The 14995-nt window shown below is 41.2% G+C and overlaps 1 protein-coding gene across 1 annotated transcript in view; it reads right to left on the bottom strand.

Moving 5' to 3' along the window:
* The window catches only part of cacna2d1a (calcium channel, voltage-dependent, alpha 2/delta subunit 1a), a 67367-nt gene extending 52745 nt beyond the window's left edge, over nucleotides 1-14622 (bottom strand). Inside the window, exon 1 of the mRNA XM_072455078.1 lies at nucleotides 14405-14622. Coding sequence (XP_072311179.1) covers nucleotides 14405-14484 — 80 coding nt within the window. The 5' untranslated portion in view covers nucleotides 14485-14622. The remainder of the gene's footprint in view (nucleotides 1-14404) is intronic.
* Between the last annotated feature and the right edge of the window lie 373 nt (nucleotides 14623-14995).

Genomic DNA, 14995 nt, shown 5'->3' with positions numbered 1-14995 from the left:
TCCTCGGGCGTTCCGGCATTTTATCCTCGGGCGTTCCGGCATTTTATCCTCGGGCGTTCCGGCATTTTATCCTCGGGCGTTCCGGCATTTTATCCTCGGGCGTTCCGGCATTTTATCCTCGGGCGTTCCGGCATTTTATCCTCGGGCACCGCGTCGTCACGTTCCGGCATTTTATCCTCGGGCACCGCGTCGTCACGTTCCGGCATTTTATCCTCGGGCACCGCATTGCCACGTTCCGGCACTTTATCCTCGGGCGTTCCGGCATTTCATCCTCTGGCACCGCGTCGTCACGTTCCAGCATTTTATCCTCTGGCACCGCGTTGTCACGTTCCGGCATTTTATCCTCGGGCACCGCATTGCCACGTTCCGGCACTTTATCCTCGGGCGTGCCGGCATTTCATCCTCGGGCACCACGTTGCCATGTTCCGGCATTTCATCCTCGGGCACCGCGTCGCCAGGTTCCGGCGTTTTATCCTCTGGCTTTACGTCGCCAGGTTCTAGCGTTTCATCTCTGGCTTTACGTCGCCAGGTTCTAGCGTTTTATCCTCTGGCTTTACGTCGCCAGGTTCCAGCCTCATTCCTTCCATTCCTTTTCCTCCCGTCCTTTACCCTCGCTCTCGCTCACCCGCGCTCTCTTTCTCCCCCTTCCTCCTTCTCCCTCCCTCTCGCCGGGTTCATGCCAGGCCCCGCTCTTATCCAGCGAAAGGTTGCAATTTTCTCTTCCTGGATCACTAGGCCTCACTTTTTCTCATTTATTTCTAAATTAATCCGAACAAGTGTGTCTCTTCTTCATGCCCCCTCTTTCATGCTTGCTCTCTACCCCCTCATGCTCTCTCCCTCAGGCACCGGGATGCCAGATCTCCTTTTCGCCCTTCCCCCTAACAATGACCACTACCTTTTACTAAACATCTCTACCTCATGCCCTCTCTTATGCTCCTCCTGACACCGGGTTGCCAGGTCTCTTATTTCCCCCTTTTCTAACCCCCGCTCGGCACAGGGACGCCAGGTCGACTTTCTTTCCCCCCTTCTCCCCTCGGCACCGGGATGCCAGGTCTACTTTCTTTCCCCCCTCGGCACCGGGATGCCAGGTCTACTTTCTTTCCCCCCTCGGCACCGGGATGCCAGGTCTACTGTCCTTCTACAAATACATTCAGAACATTTACTACCGAGGTGGAACATCATCGACCCCAGTTCCTCCAACCTCAGCTACCACGTTTCACACATAAGCTCCGCTTCAGGTGCTTCAGTCCTCCTAGACCATCCAGCTCCGTTAACGTTCCTTCCATCATGGCTTCGTTCTACCCTCACCACGTTTTAACATTAACTAATTACTTCCCATTCACCTTCGACTACCAGTCACATTGCAAGTACTCAAGCCTACCTGAGTGGCATCGACGTCTCTTCAGGCGCATTCCCCTGCTCAGAGGCCGTCTTGTCCACAATAGTTCTCCTCACCCCGGCATCAAGGACCTCCAACCAACGCTTAAGTCTTCCCCTAAAACAGCAGGACTACTGTGGTAACACGATCTATTCCGAGCCCCTTTGCAATCCGTCCAGACCTTGTGCACTGGTCGTCAAGTGGCACTTCCCAGCAGGACTCAGGATCTGGTTCATCCTTTACTTAAAGTCGTTCCACGCCTGGTCCCCACATTTCCTACCAAACTTTTCCCACATTGGCGCTGCCACATCTGCCTCCAGTTAAGGCGTCGTTGACCGCCTCATTATATCGTGGAGCACTGGTTCTCCATGACTTTCCAGGTCTACACACACCATTACCTCCTCGTCCTCCATTCTGCCAATCCGCACTGCCTCGTTAAGCTTCTTTTGGGGGTATTGAGGCCCGGGAGCCTTCAGCCCTCATCGCAAGAAGACCCAAAACGGCATCAACTTCGTACATTCGTGTTGTTCATGTTTCTCCCCTGCCAATAAACACCTTGCATCGTATCTGGGGTCGTGGTCCTTGCTAGTGAATTGTATAATAACAAAAAACGCATTTTAACCATATTAATTTTAGCTGCCCCCTGTCTGTATTAAATACACTGCCAATCCAAAAAGGGGCACAGAGAAAAGGGACACATACTCTAATATTTGTAGGACTGCCTTTAGCTTTGATTACAAAACACATTTGCTGTGGCATAGTTTCAATAAGCTTCTGCAGTATTAAATTATTTTCATCCAGAGCGTCATTTTTCACCAGTTGCTCTTGTATTGATGATGAGAGAGTGACCACTGCACAAAGCCTTCTCCAGCTCGTCCCAAACACTCACTCGGGTTCAGATCTGTGGTACATTAGTTTCTGCTTCTCCGTAGATGTTTTCTCTGCTTGATGCTAATGATTTGACACTTCTCAAACACACTGACATCTTCAATGACCACAGGATTTGTCTTTTCCACATTATTTCAGAAAGGAGAAGCCCCTCACTACATCAGTCAGGTTTAAATACCGTGTTGCAGCTGAAACATCATCACTTGCAGCAGTTCTCCAGTAGGAGGCTCGTACCTATTTGCTTAGTCGAATCCATATGGCGACTTTTTTGTCTGCGTTTATTTTGTCACTGGCTAATAGAATGTTGTGATGTCACCTGAAACCCAGCAATAAAGCAATGGAGATTTATCTAGAGTAAGTACAAAACTAATGACATAAACTCTGTCACTCCCAGTGCAATGAATTTATGCAACTTTTCACTTACCAACACCCTGACTCACAATAACACGCTGCACTAAAAACAGCCCCTTCATCCAATTGCGCATGCACATGGTCCCAGTGAAGAAGGAAGTGGCTCTAATCCTAGAATAGAGAGCATGACTCAGCACATGGACCCCTGCGGCCAACATTAGTATGTGACTCTGGAGGAGGCCCTTCATGTGCTCTTGTCCTTGTGTGTCCACCATTCATCCACACTGCCCGTAGCACCTATCGTGTGCGTTCACTTTTATACAGTTCCAAAACAGGGCTGAACAATTGCAATCACATTTGAGATATGTTGAATGAGAGAAGACTAAAAAATGAAAATAAATGCATAATAATAATAATAATTGCAAGACACCCAAATTGTTCTACGGTCACCGAGAACACACAATACAATGATACTGTTCTTAGAGGTTTAAACTACAGGATAAGCAAGGTTTACATAATAAGAAATTGTATTGTTTATTGAAGAAATTATGTTACTTACAGTAACTAATTACTGTTAGGGGTGGGTGATAATGACAAAAATTAATACATTCATATTTCTTAGTACCCCAATATGAAAATCAGATGACATTCCGCCAATGTTTGAAATCTTTGTAAAATTAAATACAACAGTGCAGAAATATCACCTTAGGCCTCGGGCTGGAGGTGCACAACACGCCACTACTGTAACAACAATTTGGGTCACACAAAATATCCCCAGCAATATTTCAATAAATTGAGTTGATACAATAAAATACTTATATATTAGATTTTTGTGAGAAATAACATACAAAATGTTTTAGCAACATTGCTTTACAAAATGGCCCGTCTGGTACTGATTAAGAATTAAACTAGAACTCGACCTGTACCAACCAGGTCTGACCCAGGACTAACCCAAAAACTAAAAACTGGTCCATTAAGCAAGGACTAATCTAAGACCAAACCAGGTCAAACTAGTGACAACCTAGAATTAAACCCGCAAACAATAAATCGCTTGAGAAAAAAATTGAGTTGAAGTCATCTGGACACCATCAGTCCAGATGACTTCAACTGAATGTTTTTCTACAATTAATTAGCTCTTGTTGTAGCAGTTTTTACTCTAAATTATATACTCAATATTCCTCTTTACCGCGTAGGGTACCTTTAAATGAAGCAGTCAGCGGCAGCAATACTGTAGTTGATTCTTTTTTATTTTATTATCCTTAGCTCAGTGCCAGTGGAGAGTCCTCATTCTTCCTTTTTTGAATACAGTGTAAAAACTACACCTACACAATGCCCTTGAATGTTTTGTAGAATTTTGCTACTGTAGAGCTTTTCTGACTTTTGAAGGATGTTCCCAGGTGAATATCAGGAGTTCTAAAAGAAAATTACTCAGTCTGAATTTAAAATATAGATAAAAGAAGAAGTTCGTAAAACCTTGTGGACTGTATTTCCTATGACTTTTTGCCATTGGCGTTTTAGTAGTTTCTATCCTCGTATGATTTACTATCTAACACTTTTGCGCATGTGCAGTCATCTGAGATTAGAGAACTTCTAAACAGGTAGGTCAACGTTCTCTCTGTTATTCCACTTACCAACTGAGATTAAAAAAAGAATAACACCGGGAAAAGTTTGACCATAATTTGAAACATAGCGAATTTCGTATCATGTCAACTTCACCATTTCCTCACGACTTTCAGCTCAGAGAGAGAGTTTGAAATCTTAAATCCTTCTCTAATAGCAGTAATTTAGTCCTCCTAATCTGTTCCTTGAGAGAGACAAGGCTGACAGTAATGCACAGCAAAGATAGTAATGGTTGAGGAAAGCGTGGACGTAATTGAGCCACAGGGGGTTAGCTAATAAGAGCTTTAACTATGAAGCTAGACCTCTGATAAGCAACCAGACAGACCACTAGGAAGCCATCCCAAATTTTCTTCTGTTTTATCTTCTTTTACTAAGAATCAAATATGTTTTTTGAGTTTTTTCAACTTCCCCATCATTCACCTTTTTCATATTAAAAATTAAAAAAAATTACAAAATGGAAGAGGGACAATTGGATATTATCACAATGATTGTAAAATCCAGTAAATATAAAAATATAACAAGCTTATGTAAACAGTAACATTTTTCAAAATAAATATATATAGTATATATATGTATAGTATTTTTGTGAAAAAATGTACAATCCATTCAGATTTTGGTTAATAAGTCAACCTCCACCTCAACATTTGCTAGCCCTTATAAGACAAGTCTTTTCCTAGGGGTGGTTCCAGGGCACTATTTTGCTACCTTCCCGACCTTAAAGGTTCCATATCAGGCAAAGTTGATTTTTCAGAGCCTTTAGCCTTCTTACAGTGCTATTGTCTCATATATGTGCCCAAAGTGGTTTTCTGATTGGTTCCTTTAGCTAGAGAAAAGTCTCTATCATTCTCCTCGGATGAGCAGACGAACGGGAGCTAGAGTTACGCAGCACGCTGTTTCAGCCCATCCTCCAGGAAGCACCCTGTACCTGTAACACGCCCCCCTCCCCAAGAGGAACCGCGGCTATTTAGGCATTATTATTATTATTAATAGCTTCTTTTGTTCCAACGTTGCTGCCGATGACATGTGGCGCTCTGTCATGCGATATGTACCGGTTTTGGGTGAAGGTGATGTTTTCCAAATAGACAGTCCTCTCTAAGCTAAGCACATTCACATCTGCAAGGTCCAGTCTGGCCCAAACGGCGCCATAACAGTTTACCTAGGGCTGCTAGAAATAGAAAAGAAAGTTGGCTTCGGCTCTGGCATTCATACTTCAACAGAAGCAGCCGAACTCCTCTAGACCCCATCCCCCATGATCCCCAACAACCGTTTCCACGCTGTTGCTATGGACATTATTATCACAGAGAGCTTGCGGAGAGAGGAGACAGTGGGGACTTCGCAGACGTGTTCTCTGTATGTTAAGCTACAAAATGCTTTGTGTTTTATCACTATCAGTCACATAATTATTATTCATAGGGAAGCGAGCCAAACGAGTCAAACTGATTTAGACGCAACAAAATGCAATGACACAGGTGGAGCGTGGATGTACGAGACACAGTCAGCATTTTGTAACCTGCCCAAATGAGAATTTCTTGTCCCGGCCCAACCCTGACTTGTGGGTCAAACTCAACCCGCGCATCACTAGTGTCCACAGCGTTATATAGCGTTATATCCTCGAATATAAAACCCATATGGGTCATTTATACTTGAGGAAAATATCTAAAACTCAAAAACATCCCCAATCTATAACAATCTATAACACTAATGCAATGACATATGAGAGAGGGAGAAAGGGGGGAAAGGAGAGAACGGACGTGTATGGAGCTGTGGAGCTGTGGCTTGTCTTATCACTCAAAAAAAGACTTCCAGCATTAAAAGTTAAGAGAATAAGAATGTGTTTTATGTATAAGTTTGACAACCAAGGGTTTAGCCAATCAGAGCCTAGTTGATGGACAACCCTGCCGAGCAAACTTCTTGCTTCTTATGAAGTATGAATTAACTTTTACCCATGTACAATTTGACTGCATTCATTATTCTATAACTTCTAATTTGTGTTATTTATGCCCATGAAGGTTGTTTTATTATTATTTCCTCCATGTGGGGATAGGTTTGAACTTTATTAGTTACAATTCTGGACATTCACAGAATGCACAACACCATGCCCCCTCAAGTTGCTTCAACCCACCTCATATTTTGGTCTAATCACACCCCTTGTTTAGAACTCACTCCCTGCGCTGTCATTGTTTGCGGCGACTACAAAATGTCAGAAAATGCTCCTCTGTGCCTACGTTAACACCTCTTGTTTAGAATTTCATGGCCTGCTCTGTCATCAATTGCGCCAACTGCAAGATGTCAGGAAATGAGCTCCGTTGTGTCCTCGTTAATGCTAGGACATGGGGCAAAATACAGCCCCATGCGGTTTTTTCCTTATATTAGAGTATGATCTATGATATACACAAAGATCTTTTCCACATTCCCCATATGTCACTCTAATATAAAGTGCTTTGTTTTCTTAAACTGTTAAATCAGTCGTCCTTTTCATTTGTATGGATTGTATTGTCAAATATTGTAATTGTTATCAAAGATTCGTTACTTGATGATAGTTTCTTCCTCAATCTATCAGCATAAACACAAAGGAGACAAGTGTTGCCATGTCTGTTTCATTGAGGTCAATAACAGCATAATTGCAGGCTTTGGAAATGCCCTGCACCCTCATTATCTTCTATAGTGAGACGTCATCGATGTTTCCGTTTCTCGCGTTGTGAAGTCACATTTAAGTAAGGTTTTCCAAGTGAGAATTTCCCTGCCTTATTAAGCTTTATGTTGAGGGTATCGCAGCAGTGGAAGAACTGATGCAGGATGAGATCATTATCAAAAGATTGGGAGGTGCTGTTGGGAAAACAATGAAGACTGAGCAGGTGCAAGGGAAGGTCAGCCCTTTAAATTCTTAAGATATGATATTGGTTAGCCTTAGAAAGGGGTTATGGTGGCATGTATACTAAAACATTCAAACGGACTCTAATGTATCTCATCATTCAATAATAATGCATAGGTTATATATAGTTCTTTTCTAGATACTTGAAGTTGCATTATTCATAAACTCCCTAAACCTTGTGTTAGAAAGATATACTGCCACAGCTGCCCTAAAGGGCAGAATGATGCCCCTCCAACCACCCATCACAGCATTTACACATTTACACATCTCTTTCTCATCTCTTTAACTACTGCCACCCAAATCAGATGGTTGCCGGGAGGAGTGTATAACCAAAGACTGTATTAAATGTTTAAACAATGCAACATTGGATCAATAAAAAATTTAAAAAATCACAATTAAAAAAAAAAAAATTCTAGGCCCTCAATGCTGACTTAAAGTGGAATTACCCAATTACCCAATTTTATGGGAGTATTTATTTAAATCTAACTTGTTCCAAGCTCTCAAAAACCCTTAATATTCACATACATGGATTCTCGAATGCATGCACTGCTTTAGAACAGTATCTTTCAGATGGAAACTGGCGAGAACCGCCAAACCTGCTTGAGTCTCTATATTTGATGACCTTTTATTGTCCCCTTTTATTGTTACCTATTGTGCATGTTTTGGGTTGATGGGTGAAACTCACCCAGACATAGGGAGAAACAAACAAAATGTGCAGATTCCCCATGAGAAAAGTTACATAGTGCACATTTAATACCGAGGAGATGAGGGCTTTGCTTTAAGGGGCGCTGCAGTGTGAGGGAGCTGGAAGAACCGGTTTGGGAAAGGCCCTCTGTATTCCTGAGTCCTAACAGAATGTGACCCCACGGGCCGCACACAGGAAGTAGCAACGGATTCTTTCTCCCACCAAAGTGTCTGCCTTGTCCTCACTCTCACAGTGAGCAGCATATACCGTCTGACAGTATTAACAGCTCTCATTGTCTCACATCTCCTTACAGGTGTCGGACTGAGTTAAATCAGACCAAACACAATGGCTCTGACACCTCAGAGTCTTTGTTCCTCTGGTGGAGCATTCACACCTGCACTGTTATTGCTTTTAGGTTTAAAAGCCAAATAATTCTAATGAATCAACTTGAACTGTTGCAATTAGCAAATAACAATTCAATTGTTTAGTTCATGGCATGGGTAGTGCATAGGGCTGGGATTGACGACAATGAAAATCCCCCCCAATTTTTTTTTGCATTTATCTACTGTAAATACTGATATTCAGAAGAGTTTTTAAGTCTATCAGGAATGTGCCGAAATGTGTAAATGTCTTGTTTGAAGTTTAATTATTGCAAAAATGTGAATGGACCATACCATTATACACAAAAGCTTAAAACCTTAAACTAAATCTACTAACAATTTCTTAAATGCACTTAATATTTAATATTACACAATAACATACGCAAATCAATATTTTAGTCTGAGTAATTTGAATAGTCACAAATATGTACAGAGAACTCAGGAAAACAGACATTCTATGAGCACTCAAGCCTCAAATGCAGGACAATATAAACTTTAACATAAGTTCTCTTAAAACGTCATCTCTCAAATTATAATTCTTTGAGACATGTTTAAAACAGAATTATGATTGAAGGGAAAAATGTTACGTCTAATCACGACTGCAATTAAATATCCCCCCCAAAAAAAACCTTCAACCATAATATTTGTTACTGTGCATCTCCTTTGTTGCCAGACACATAATAAAACCCAAGACTATCACTCTACTCAGTCTCCTAATGACTGATATGAAATATATTGTAAACACTGTATTTTTATTTCCACTTTTTCTACATTTTATTTTATGGCCCCTCTTTTTTACACCAACTCTCATATTCCCGAGTAATAAAAAAAAACCTCTGCAATAAAACAAGCAACACAGGCAACACACATCTCTTTTCCCTGGAGGACTCCCTGCAAGTTGTTAATATGAGCTGTCCTCAGAAGACTAAAACTACAGTGTCAACTTCCCCCGTTCTTACCAGTCTTTGATCCATACATGTGCCTGGACACACTTAGTATCGCACATACATAAACACAAGCTTTGCATCAGACTGAGTTAATGTATGCGATTACAAAGCTTTTGGCTTAAATGTACAATTAACATCAGTCTTTACGCCCACACAAGCAGACTACTACTGTTGTACGTACTACCACTGCACAGAGAACTATCCTCTGTGACAGCTGCATGCACTGCCCAGCGCTCACATAACCAGATCATAATGCACTATAAAAAAGTTCAAAAGGCCTTCTTTAATAGACTGTCCTTAATTAAAGAATACATATTACGCCATAACCTATAAAGATCGTGATTTTTCATTTTGTTCATTATAAACTGCAATATCGATCTAAATTAGTTTAGTAACAGAAACATGTCCATTGATCTCCTGAACTGATGAGCCTCTACGTAGTGACATTTCCCCATAACAATCACATTTTGTGTTTTTGTTGTGAAAAATGGCTACATTGTTTCCACAAATCAATTGGAAATATAGGCTGATTGACATCTGAAGCGAGGTGAACCTCAGTGCAAGGCTAAAATAGACACACAAAAAAATCAATCAATCAATCAATCAATCAATCAATCAATCAACGTTTATTTATAGAGCCCGTTACAACATTAAAAGTGACCAAAGTGCTTCACAATAAAATCAAGGCAATACAAAACATAGAACTAAATAAAAACAAACTGTACAAAATAAAGTGTCATTACATTACAGAGTGTTAAAAGCCAGTCTGAATAAATGTGTTTTTAGCCTAGATTTAAAAAAGGTTAAAATATGTGATGGTGCATGTCGGGGGGCAGATTGTTCCAGAGTCTGGGACCAGCGACAGAGAAGGCTTGATCCCCCCAGTGCTTGAGTCTGGCTCTGGGGATGTCCAGTAAAGCTGATTTGTTGACCTTAGAGTCCTGCTTGGGTTACGAGCAGACAGGAACTCAGCCAAATAAGGTGGTGCAAGGCCATTTAAAGCTTGGTAGTCAAATTTTAGAATCAATTCTAAAAGAAACAGGAAGCCAGTGAAGAGCACAAAGAACCGGGGTGATGTGCTGACGTCTGGGTGTGTTGAATAGAAAACATGCCGCAGCGATTTTGTACAAGTAGAAAAATTTAAATAATGATAAATAAACTGAAAACTGTCACAATAGATCTAAGTGATCGTGCTCCTATTCATATAGATTTGGAGGGCAAAAAACAAAACAAAAAACACTTTGGAGGTTTAATGTTAGACTGCTTAATGATACTTTGTTTAAGAAAAAAAATGTCTAGTGGCATCGAAACTTATGTGGAGGAAACAGCAATGCTGAACTTCTCCACCCCATTCTCTGGGAGCCTGCTAAAGCATTATTGAGAGGTAAATGTATTGCCATCTCCTCAGCCAAAAAGAAACAAAGGCAGAAAAAACTGTCTAAAACTTCCCTTCATGTTTTAGTCTGTCCTGCATCAAGAATAAGAATCCTCAAGTGCTACAGGAAATTAAAAAGCCAAAAGGTGAAATTAATGATCTGATCTGGGATTTATTTTATTTTTTTAAATGCTCTTTACCAAACAACAATATTATGAGAGTGGACCCCCCTTTTCTAAAATACTAGCTTGGAAACTAGCTAGCGGAAAGAGCCATTTTAAAAATATGAGACAAATATAATAATGTGTTTTTACAAAAGAAGAGCAAATACACTGCCTGTCCAAATACAAAAGTATTTGCAGAAAAAAAGGGGCACACGCTCTAACATTTCATTGTACGCCTTTAGCTTTGATTACAGAACACATTCGCTTTGGCATCAAACATTTGGGTGAGGAATAGCAACCAAAATGAAAAAAAAAAAAATAAAACATTTAAGAAAAAAAGTCTTTAAAAGTATTAGTTACCCTCCTCTATAATAAAACAACCCCAAAAACTGCACTTCCCATGATGCATCCTTAACAGTAGGATCAGCCCCAAACAGCTGTTAACCATTCCCTATTTTTTTCCCTCCAGGAAGCTGTGTAATGGAAACTCTCTGGGATTTGTTTTACTGGGTCGTGAATAACTAAGACATGAAGACTGTGGCTACTTTTTCCTGCGGAGAAAAGTTATCTAATCTTCTCACTTTGCATATGCTCGGCCCCTGCTCAGAGGTAAAACATACGTCTGCAGCTCAGTAAGGACACTTAACACCACTTCTTCAACACGGCCTTTCTAAATATAGCCAGGTGGGAAAAGAAAGCAAACGAGAGCAACTGTTCCAGGCCGGTATAGAGTTAAATGGACGCAACAATTAAACGAACAACATTTAAAACGGAGAGGGAGAGTAAAAACAGCAAGATGGATGTAAAGAGCGTGAAGCAACATCAGATGGGGCTATGTTTCTACAGCACTGCAAAAAAAACTGTAACAGATCCAAGCCACCAGCTGCTACTCTAATTAAAAGCATACCTCATGAAATATACCTGATGGCATCCACCCCCCTGTGGCAAAGTTACTAATAATTACCAAAGAAATGAAAGGGTGCCCCAAGCTTGTCATTCCTATTTTATTAATTACGATAATGTTCATTTCTGTTAGAGGCGTGCAATATATGTTGTGATTATGTGCAAAATTTTAACATTGTGCGTATTGTCTCTAGTTAATACATTATTGTCATTTATTTTTCATGTTGTAGTCTTTCAAGCAACAGTATAATGTGATATAGCTTCCCTTTTGTGGGTTATTTTACACAGTTTAATTCACATTTGTGGGAAACTTAAACCTCAACTAATACATTTAAAGACATGTTTTCACGTATTTCTGCTAGATTGACAATAAGACAGGACTAAACCAGAGACAACACCAGGAGTAATATCACATTATCTGAATATTCATTATTGTTAACACTGGCCTAGTCCTAATGTCTGTGTTTTCATTTGGAGGTGTGTGGATGAAGGCTGATTCTGTTTGGTGCCTCATCAGACTTAAACGTTCAAATATATTTTCCAGGCAGTCAAAATACATTTTCAAAGATAATAACTATTTTTTAGCCAGAGTAAGAATGCATTTGACAAGCTGTTGGATAATGACATTTGAAATTCTTATGAATCGGAGAGTAAAGAGTAAAACCAAAAACGACATGAGAAAGATAAAGCACTATATCTGGTTGAGCATGACATCTACAAAAAAGGGTGTGCACAATCTTGGAGCAATTTCATCTTGCGAGATATTGTGACCTGAGATATTGTTCTGTCCCTAATAGACAGTTATTAAGTATTGAAGAGGAAATGCAGTATTCAACGGTGAAAACTGCCATAATCCAGGCAAATAATGATACAACAATAACATATCACTTCTAAAATAAGCCGTAACAATAAATAAGCAACAACTTTTCACCCTTAAAGTTTTGTTTTCATATAGAACACAATTTCTTCCAATATCTTCTATCCTTTCTGTTTCCCATCTCTCAGCACAAGAACAGGAGCCAATATCTCCAGGACAAAGTCTATGACATCAGGCTTTGCATTTCAGATTTGATGATGTTAATCATCTGCCTTCAGGCCACAGAGAAAAGAGAGAGCGAGGCATTGCATACACAGAGGCAACGTGAAGATGGACAAGATGCATGAGAAAGATGATAGAAGACTCTCACGGCATGTAGGGACAAAGAGGGGGCAACGTCTTCTGAAGCTTACACAAGTTGACAGACTACAAAAGCAAATCATCCTGAGATACTTTAAACCAAATCGGACGGATGCATAGAGGAGGAAATAATTGAATATTTAATTAATCATCAATTTCCAAAGCGAAACCTCTTGAGACCATGTTTCTACTCTTAAACAGCCGAAAGGAGCCGTGGGTCATTCTCTCAATTTCTGCTCTGCTAGTATTTTCTCTGTCACTTACACCTTCAGGAGTCACCGTGAAGCTTGTCACTCACAATCACTGTCACTATAAATGTACCAAACATCTGACTGCACTGGAAACCCCCCAACACGGGTGCAATACCACTTAACGTCTATGGGTCAAGTCTTGCTTTTGGGCATTCATACCCTTCCGTCTTCTTGACTGATATAAAAACAATGCATACATTATTGGTGTGATAAAATATTTACTTTTTTTGGGGGATACAAGACGATAAACGCAGTCTTTCATCACACGCCGTAACAACATCCAACATAGTATTATTTAGGGAGACGGTTGGCTTTTTCCCATCAGGACGTGGAGCTGTGTGTCTGTAAGAGCTGCATATCCAGTCTGCGTGAATATTATGTACACAACCCACAGGATCAATCCACTTAGAGCCCATAAAATAAAGGGAGTGGGCAGGCTACTCTTCTAGTCTGACATCATAGCACTGGGCCATTAGGCTGAGTGCCATCATGGCTTACCATCACTGTAGGGGCCACTGGGCTTCAAACTAACCAAACGCAGCTCAACATTTGTTACAACCATCTGGCAGTGTCTTGAACCTGTTGATCGATTGTGAGGCGTGAAGTTCGGGCTGCACAATCACACACACCCAACTAAAGTATATACATCAAACTGTGCCTGTAGAAACCTCATCTGCTCAGACTATTAACTCAGCATTGCAAATATAGATGTGGGAGTTGGATTCGAACTGGGCTTGTGTTATCTGACCTGAAGTGTAAGTGCCAACATGTAGATGACGGGACATCCCAAGTATTAAACACATTTAATGCTATATAATGTAATGTAATAACGCATTAACTGTGTGTAATGTCATTTAAGTAAAACATAAATTAAATTAAAATCAAAAAAATAAATGAAAGAAGAAAAAAGAAAGAAAAAAAAGTTAAATTGACTTTATTCACTGTCATTAAGTTTGCTATTTGTGAAGAGAAATGAAAAGTTGATCCACACGTAAGCCCGCTGACAGTGGGAGCATGATTCACTTGACAGCCGGCCACATGTCAGTCCACTGCGAGCCACAAATGGACAGTAGCCTAAATATAACGATGCACAAGGCACAAACTTGTAACACAATGTCAGATGAAAAGCCCCTCCACAAAATCATGCCCCAAATCATTCGTTGTGCTGCCAGACAGAACGCAGAAGGCTGTGGGTTAACATTTTGGAGACTAAATAACACAAATAAATAAATAAATAAATAATGATAATAATGTTGTTGTTTTTAAGCCTGTTGAAGCTTCTACCCGTGTGAAACAAACACGTGTTTTACAGTCGAGCCGGGAACAGGACATAATAACCATAATAAACGTAATATTACAATTTTGAAGCGCACTTTCTAAAAAACCAGCCGCGGAAGGAAGAAGCTCACTTACGTCTGCGATGTTGGAAACTGCCCTGTCGACACTGACGAGAACGTGGCGAGAAGTAAAAGTACAGCAAGTGAATAATCCATAGTTCAAGTTGTTATACTTCCAGTCCGATCCACACGCGGAACTGAGACGAGAGCATCCACAAACCCTCAGCGCGCGGCTCCGTCTCCTCAGGCGAACGCCTCACACCGCCATCGGTGCGCGTTTGGAAACAAATCTCATCTGGTGTCCAAGTCCCTCCCCCGCTGGACCGAGGAGGGTCTTTATGGTCTGACCGTGGAGGGTCTGACCATGGAGGGTCTGACCATGGAGGGTCTGTCCATGGAGGGATTGACCAGGGGGGGTTGACCAGGGGGGGATTGACCACCATGGAGGGTCTGACCAGGGGGATTGACCACCATGGGGGGTCTGACCATGGGGGGTTTGACCACCATGGAGGGTCTGACCAGGGGGATTGACCACCATGGGGGGTCTGACCATGGGGGGTTTGACCACCATGGAGGGTCTGACCAGGGGGATTGACCACCATGGGGGGTCTGACCAGGGGGGATTGATGCGCGAGACCAGAAGCGTCTCTCTGAAACTTTGAGACGT

The sequence above is a fragment of the Eucyclogobius newberryi genome, unplaced genomic scaffold (genome assembly GCF_026437365.1).
Source record: "Eucyclogobius newberryi isolate DKJ021-1_F unplaced genomic scaffold, fEucNew1.0.hap1 SCAF_2, whole genome shotgun sequence".
NCBI classification, from domain to species: domain Eukaryota; kingdom Metazoa; phylum Chordata; class Actinopteri; order Gobiiformes; family Gobiidae; genus Eucyclogobius; species Eucyclogobius newberryi.
The sequence above is the reverse complement of the archived record's forward strand: the minus strand, read 5'-3'. Positions and strand labels throughout refer to the sequence as shown.